At 36.9% G+C, this 7,999-nt stretch overlaps 2 protein-coding genes across 2 annotated transcripts; one reads left to right on the top strand and one right to left on the bottom strand.

Moving 5' to 3' along the window:
- Window positions 1-978: 978 nt before the first annotated feature.
- On the bottom strand, window positions 979-4,160 carry LOC141811833 (uncharacterized). Its single transcript, XM_074699891.1, has 7 exons — window positions 3,955-4,160; window positions 3,114-3,202; window positions 2,955-3,030; window positions 2,322-2,371; window positions 1,910-2,239; window positions 1,508-1,546; window positions 979-1,352 (listed from the first exon to the last, which is right to left on the bottom strand). The coding sequence occupies exons 1-7, from the start codon at window positions 4,094-4,096 to the stop codon at window positions 1,164-1,166; spliced, it is 915 nt and encodes a 304-aa protein (XP_074555992.1). The 5' UTR covers window positions 4,097-4,160; the 3' UTR covers window positions 979-1,163.
- Window positions 4,161-4,435: 275 nt separating this feature from the next.
- LOC141848539 (GTP-binding protein YPTM2-like) lies at window positions 4,436-7,709 on the top strand. Its single transcript, XM_074736580.1, has 8 exons — window positions 4,436-4,586; window positions 5,369-5,441; window positions 6,112-6,159; window positions 6,246-6,293; window positions 6,584-6,655; window positions 6,784-6,939; window positions 7,145-7,248; window positions 7,334-7,709. The coding sequence occupies exons 1-8, from the start codon at window positions 4,573-4,575 to the stop codon at window positions 7,428-7,430; spliced, it is 612 nt and encodes a 203-aa protein (XP_074592681.1). The 5' UTR covers window positions 4,436-4,572; the 3' UTR covers window positions 7,431-7,709.
- Window positions 7,710-7,999: the final 290 nt, after the last annotated feature.

The following is a 7,999-nucleotide window of genomic DNA, read 5'->3' on the forward strand; positions in this document are numbered from 1 at the left end:
GAAGAAGGAGAAGAGGGAGAAAGGATTCAACAAGGGAAAAGATTCTTTAATAGTGTGATTAAAGAAGAGGGGGGTAAAGTGTGTAATAAATGTGACACCGAAATTAAAAATTAAAAAAAAAAAAAACCTTCCAACACTGTCTGAAGTCGGCGAATCGGCCCACATGAACCGGACAAAATAGAAGGTCGGGTTGGGAAAATTAACCCAAACCCAATAGTAGTAGTACCTATCGAGTGGAATTTTAAAAAAAACACTCTTATTTTTATTATCCTTGAAAAAAATATTTCATTTTAAATAATATAAAAACACTTATTTTATTTAAAAAATTATTCTTATTCTAATATTATTTACTAACTCTGATTTTAACCACCATAAAGATGTTATGCATTGGAATAATAATTTTGATCAAATTTAAATAATTTTTACTATATTTATAAAAAAATATAATAATTTTAATTAAATTAAAGTAATCTTAATAGTTATAATCATATCTATTATAACAATGCTAAAATAAAAAACAAAATAGATATTTTTGATATTTTCTTTAAAAGGATATTCCTTTGATTTTTATTAAAGAAAAAGTTGTTTTTTTTTATAAACTGTAATATTATTTTTATAAAACGAATATCACCAATAATTATTATTTTTATATTATCTTGATAAAAATATTTCCAAGTGCTTATATTTGATAGGAATGAAATATTATACAAGGATTTGGAAAACAAGGCGGAAAATAATAACAATGAACATAAAAAAAATATTGACTTATATTTGCTAAATTAAGAAAAACATTATCAAAGATAATACTAAATTTTAAAAGTACACAATCAAAGATAACATTAAATCGTATAAAGTACTAAATTGCATTAAAATATTAGAGAGTATACTTAGTTTGAGGCTGGTTAAATATATTAACCATTTGATTGTTTCATAAATAAGAAGAGGCTTAACAAATATATCAATAATTTGATTCTTTCATAAATACATGTCAAACTTCTACACCTTCAAAACAGATAATCTCCAATGCCCATCCTTATTGAGCCTTGCCTAAAAACATAGTGAGCCTGACAGTGATTCGTGTGACCTACATAAGATAATATTGTATGCAGACGAAAAATTTACCCAAGAAACAATGAAACTTGGATAATACATCTAAAATGATCCTATCTTGTTGCCTTTCTTCTTCTTCTTCGGCATTCGAAACAGTCAGAACATGGGTAATAAGCCTTTGATTTACTGTTGGGCTTGATTTGTAGTTTGGAAGGTGGAATTTTTAGATCCTCGACGAGTATTTGTTGCAGTCTCTGATTCTCATCGATCAAGTCCTCAATGACTCTTTGATGTGCCAGCAGCTGATTAGACAAAAGTAGACAGATTTAGTTAAGACTGTAAAAAAGTTCACACTTTGCCAAATATAAAATATCTCTCAGAGCAAATCCTTTGGATTACGATAGGATGAAGAACATATCTAATGTGCTGGGGAGACACAGAAGAAACAATGACTTACCACTTTGAGCACATTTTTTTCCAAGTCCAGGTTTCCAGCCTGAACATGAACAAAAGTTAGTGTCAGAGCAATGCATTAAATTGTTGTGTTTTCAACAGTTAATTCAGCATCTCAACTACTAAACCTTTAAGTAGAAATATTTGAAATGCTAAAGTTTCATTTCAATAACCTATGATCCAATCGAATTTATAATCTACTGAAAGAAATAAAACTGTGTTAAGATACAGTTACTATCTGCTTGGTCCTATCTATATACAACCTCAAAATAATCAGTGTCAAACCATTTCACTAGTGCATAGTTATTTTATTTAAATTTTTAAAAATACAGAATAAGCATGCTAAATTGTAGACTGGAATTGGCCATAAAATTAGTAGTATAAGACTACAGTATTCACAGGTTACCGTTTCATTAACTTCCATCTCAGAATCCTTGAAAAGGGGATCATGTAAGAAACTGTTGATCACCCTTTCAGTGCGACTTGCAATCGATTTTTCTGGTAGTGGCTCTTTGGATGCATATGAACTATGCATAACTTCTTCAGTAGGTCCTATATAAGTATTTCCAAACTTTAAATCTGTTGTCGTCGCCCTTTCATTTGACACTTGTGCATTTCCAATAGGATTTCCACTTAGGATATTCACGGTCCCTTTACCAGGGCCAGGAATGGCACCTTGGATGGAAGCTAAGACAGGTACGTTGCCTACAGTTATCATAACCTTCTCCAGCACTTCCTGAGAAGATAAGTTGCTTTCAAAGCATGGAATATAAGCACCAAAATGCAAAAAGCATTATCATAGAAATATTAGTCAGTACCCCAAAACTATTTTGGATCCGATTAACCACCCCAGGCTTCAAGGCAAATCCTGTCATAAGATAAATAAAAGAATTGCTGACTTGTTCACAAATTTTAGGTCTGTAAGAACACCATCATTATAAGGAAACAATAAAAAGATACACTGACCCATTTTTTGAGATTTGAAACCCAAAGTAAAATCCATCTAAAATGGCAGGGGTAGGGTTTGGGGGTGAAAAAGGAAATACAAGTTATCATATTACTTTGATCATAGGAGGGTGGGAAAAGAAAACTATTGTATAAAAATCTTATTTTAGACTCAGTAACAAGGTGAGTTCCTTTTTCCTGAGAAATTAAAGAAGTTTGTGGCTCAAAATAATCAAAAAGAAAAACTTTACCATCAATCTGATTTCTCCAAACTCTGGAAGGCACGTCAGAAGGTGAGTATCATGTATCATGTTTGATGTGGATACAGTAAAAAAAAAACTAGATACAAAGCTAAGTTGGAAATTGAAAGCTAAAAAAAAAAATTTGTCAAGCATGTTAAGATCTGATAGAAGATATCTCAAATATATCTAACCAAATAAACACAAGAACAAGGTTTTTAACCAACTCTTAAGTTCATATGGCCAAGACTCTGCAAAGGTACATACCTACACCAAAGCCATGCCCCACACCTACTCCACATCCGATACCAACTTCAATGTTCTTGAAGCCCAACTTCCTTAGCTAATAAAGAGCACAAATGAGAAAACAATACTGGATGTTACAAAATAGGCATATATGCACATCAACTTACAAACTGTTCTTACAGAACTATTAACGTGTCTCCCAACTCCAGAAAAAACATCGGTTGCGCCTCTAGCAGACATCAAGACTTGCTGAACTGCCGGTATTGCACCTGCATCACACGTTGTTTGCTTGCCGACTTTAATATTGGTAGAATAGCAACAGATGATACGCAACAATGTCAAATAGTAGGTACTTATTAACATGAGTTTAGTCTGCCATTCGTTCCTCCCAAAATCAGGATACAAAAAGGATTCCACGTTTTTATGCAGTTCATTAGTATGCTTAGAATAACATTACTCTACGAACTGAGAACCAACCACGGTACTCAAATGGATTTCGTTCATAATTCTAATGCATGAAGCTAATCATCTTTATGAACTTAAATCCACAGGCATTTTGCAAGGGAAAAAAACACTGGATTCAGACAATTCAGATCTCAGATTCGGACGTTTTTATCTGAAAGCACGACGATTTAGCAAAAGAAATAATCAGCAAGTGCCACCAATAGCACATCAAAGACCTCACCCTCACTCACGCGCTCAGCACTTCATACACAGTGAAAAATAAGTAGACAAAGCTGCTGAATCATGAAGATAACAATAGGGAAACAAGCAAAGAGAGCACATTTTAAAATCACGAAATCACCAATGCAAATAACAAGTTTGAATTCCCCCCCCCCCCCCCCCCCCCCCCCCCAAACGAAGACATAACAAAAAAAACACACATCGTTGTATCAAACGCTAGGGGATCGAACCGCAAGCGATCCATCGCAGGCGGCGGATGACTACCAAATTCGGCCTCGAAGAACCTTTGAGAACCCATCAGACAGCGGTGGGAGGGGACAGGGAAGGGTGTCCTTACCTAGATATATGGGTCGGCCGACGCCGATGCCGACCCCACAGCCGATGCCGAACCCCGTGAAGACCTGAGCAACCTTGAGAGAGAAGGGATTCTCCAACCGGAGAGCTGAGATGCTGCTGTTGGAACTACGCGCGGTTCCCATTGGCGGTGAGAGGGCCAAAGCAAAAGGCGGAGTGATTCCGGGCAGCAAAGGTTCCCGAAAGCAGTAAGGCTGCAACTATCAAAAACCTAATGCCTTGTTTCCTAGAAAGGAAACCCACTAAGAAAGGAAAAGAAAAGACCAAAAAAAAAAAAGCTAAGCTCAGGGCTAATTTAAAATGTTATGATTTTACAAAGATTTAGGAGTAAAATGAAAATTTTGACTAATTAATCCGACAATTAAGTTTGAAATAATAACCGAGCGAATCAAACCGGAGTCGATCCGCAAGTCAACGGGCCGAACCGGACCGCCCCCGCCGCCCCCAAAGAAAACGACGACGTATCTGAAACGTGCGCGTCTCGCGCTCGATCACCCGACGCTCCTTGTAGTAGAGGAGGAATCCGATCTCCCTCGATCGCAGATTCCGTCGCCCTCGTCATTTTTCTGGAAGACGACCGACGTCGCTTCCTGTTTCCGAGATGAATCCTGAGTAGTAAGTGCCTCGTTCTACCCCCTAATGTTGACCTCTCGTGGAAAACTGGATTGTCGTAGTCTCGTTCTCTGTTGGGTCGAGGATTCTGGTCTTAGGGCTTTTGATCTGTCCGGTTGACGGGATTTACCATGGATCGGAACTTCTGTTCGTCTGTGAGATTCCGTGAATAAATGTCCTGGTTGATCATGGGTTTCTGCTTTAGATCGGCGTTGTCCCCATCCGAATTTGGTGGATCTAGAGCTTCATGTGCCGTTAAACTGACAACCTTCATGGTTGTTAATGGATCTGACTCATCCGCGTGATGATTATGTTCCTGTTCCTCTGCTAGAAAATTTTGTTTTTGATTTGTGCATTCCCCTATTTAGGGGAACCAAGATACTTTTTGGTTTCTTGAGTAAAATCTAGAGGGATTTGTTGAAATTATGTGCTATATATCTTGCGAGATTCATTTTCTATTGCCTATGATTAGATAGTTTCTTCCATTGAATTCCTAGACTGAACATCACGGCTTAATATTTTTAAAAATCGCTTGATTTTCTTCAGAAGGTGAGTGAAATTAGTCAGTTTGGCGGTCTGATGAAAGTTTGCTGCCAATTGGTTGATCAGTTTGTTCTCTTTAGCCGAGCAGCAACAATGCTATTGGGAGATAGAGTTTCTTATCTAACTAGTTGCAAAAACGTTTTTCCACTGACTGAAATGAATTCTGTCAGCTAAGTTCGGACCTGGATATATGCATAAATAACATATCGATCTAAATCTAAGTTCTGCAAGTTTCTTTGCAGTGACTACTTGTTCAAACTATTGCTTATTGGAGATTCAGGTGTTGGAAAATCATGCCTACTTCTAAGATTCGCTGTGAGTAGCAAGACTATGTTATGTGAATTATCTATTTTTTTCAAGAAGATTAACATATCTATATTTTGTGTTTTTCAATTGCATGCTTTTTGAAGTCTTAAATTTTCTATGTAGATCTTAGAGATGTTAGCTTCTGCCTTTTTTGTTATAAATTGGACTATGTAAACCATTGGCTCTGTTTCCTGTTTCTACTTGTGTGAATTGAGCATCAAAGTCTTTGGTAATTTAGTTATGTGCTGAAACATTGCCGGAATTTATTTGGTCAGCAAAAATGGCATTAGTACACCAACATCTTGTCTCTATTTTTTCATGAATTAGGATACAGTCCTTATAATGTAATTTATTTTTGCAAGCTTCTCCTTGTAGCAGACCAGTCTCTGTTACAAACTGAAGTAGTAACAACTGTTGATCCTGCGGCAATTGGTACCAACTTACTATGACTATACTCTATAGTTATGAAAGAAGGTCGATAGTGTTTACTTTGTCAGTGACACTAGGATCATGATTCTATAATTGAGGTTCTCACCCAAGGATTCATAATTTGATATTGTTTTGCTATGTGGAAGTAGAATTCTTATTTATGCTAGGCGTGGTTTTGTAGAGTAGATCCTGATTGCAAAAATTTAATTCTTGCTTTTGTTGTGCCTTGATCTATTTTTTCCTTTCATAGGATGATTCTTACTTGGAAAGTTACATTAGCACTATTGGAGTTGATTTTGTAAGTATACTTATTGGTGATTTTTTAGATAGTCAATACACTGCGACGAGAGTGTATGATGAAGAATATCTTTTTTTGTTCTCTAGAAAATTCGCACTGTTGAGCAGGACGGGAAGACTGTTAAACTTCAAATTGTGAGTATTTTGACCATGATGCTTATAATCACCCCCCCCCCCCCCCCCCCCCCCCCCCTTTTTTTTGTTTTTTGCAATGTGCTAGTCCTCTGGTATCTCATCATATTTACTGACTTAAATAGCTTGATAGTTCCGGAGAGGTGCTTGTCTTAGGATGATATGCTTGTAGAGCTTCATCATACTAATTCCCTTTCTAGTTGGTGGTTTTAACCATCAATATGGCTCTCTCCTTGAAATTGTTATTTCATATTGTGTATCCGTGCTGAAGTAACAGTTTCTTGGAGTTTCAGTGGGATACTGCTGGGCAAGAGCGATTCAGAACTATTACCAGCAGCTACTACCGCGGCGCTCATGGTATCATTGTGAGTGTAATCCTTTACAATTAAAGTTCAGTTCATGTTATCCTAGTCCTCGAGCTATTAAATTGTGCGGCTCTTGCAAGTGAAAATTTCTTCTAGTGTATGCTTATTCTCTGCCCCTGAATTTATAGGTGGTCTACGATGTGACAGACCAAGAGAGCTTTAATAATGTTAAGCAGTGGTTGAATGAGATTGATCGATACGCAAGTGACAATGTGAATAAGCTTCTGGTTGGGAACAAGTGTGATCTGACAGAAAACAAAGTTGTTTCATATGAGACAGCTAAGGTTATTTGGAATTGTCACAATCTTATTGTTTTGTAGTGATTCTGAGCATGCCAACAATGAGTTTTTTTTCCTTCTAATGTTCACTGAAACATTATGACTAAGTTTAGCTTCACCATGAATAGATGATCATTATCTTCATTTATTTTAAAAATTAGATGCTTTAGGCTATCCATTATCAATGACTCATCGACTCCTGATCGTACAGGCTTTTGCTGATGAGATTGGCATCCCTTTCTTGGAAACTAGTGCAAAAAATGCTACTAATGTGGAGCAAGCATTCATGGCCATGACTGCTGCCATCAGGAGCAGGTAAGTCTTACTTTGCTACATTGAATCCGCAATTTCCCATCACATACTTGAGAATAAATGTAAAGTGACACGCTGCCCATCGTAGGATGGCGAGCCAACCAGCCATGAACAATGCCAAACCACCAACTGTTCAAATTCGTGGACAGCCTGTTGACCAGACGAGCAGCTGCTGCTCTTCTTGAAGTGTGGTTCTCTGACAATGCCGAGCGACTTCCTTCCCATTCAGATTGATGCTTATGCTTTGCTCTCCATAGAATCGTAAATTGCTCCATTCTTTGCTAGCTATTAATTGTGTACAAGTTGATTATCTAATAGTATAATCAGTTTTCATCAGCTTTTGCTGTTGTCCTAATTCTCTGATAGAACCGAGAATTCATGTTGTGATGCGCTCATCTTGTTTCAATATCAAACGGTGTTAAACAATATACAATTAATTCATGTCTCCTAAGAAATTGATTTTCTGATGTAATGTTGATTAGTTTATCAATATGCCTTGAGCTTTGTTGCATGCAATGATAATTGAATCTCGTTATATTATAAGTCTACAAACTTCGAGACCAGAAAATTAAGTGGAAAGGAGATTGATCGAGGTTTAATTGGAGTTGGGTTCGCCTGAATCGAATTCGAAGGAGATGATGTGAGATCAATAGCAGCGGCTTCAGTTCTCGCCTGAAATCCAAAAAGTGTGACGTAGTTACATTTGCCCAAATTCCTAGACGTGATTAAGGGAATCTCGCTCGATAAGGCACAT

Source organism: Curcuma longa, chromosome 17 (genome assembly GCF_044706935.1).
Source record: "Curcuma longa cultivar G26 ecotype Majalengka, Jawa Barat chromosome 17, ITB_CL_G26_1.1, whole genome shotgun sequence".
Lineage (NCBI taxonomy): Eukaryota > Viridiplantae > Streptophyta > Magnoliopsida > Zingiberales > Zingiberaceae > Curcuma > Curcuma longa.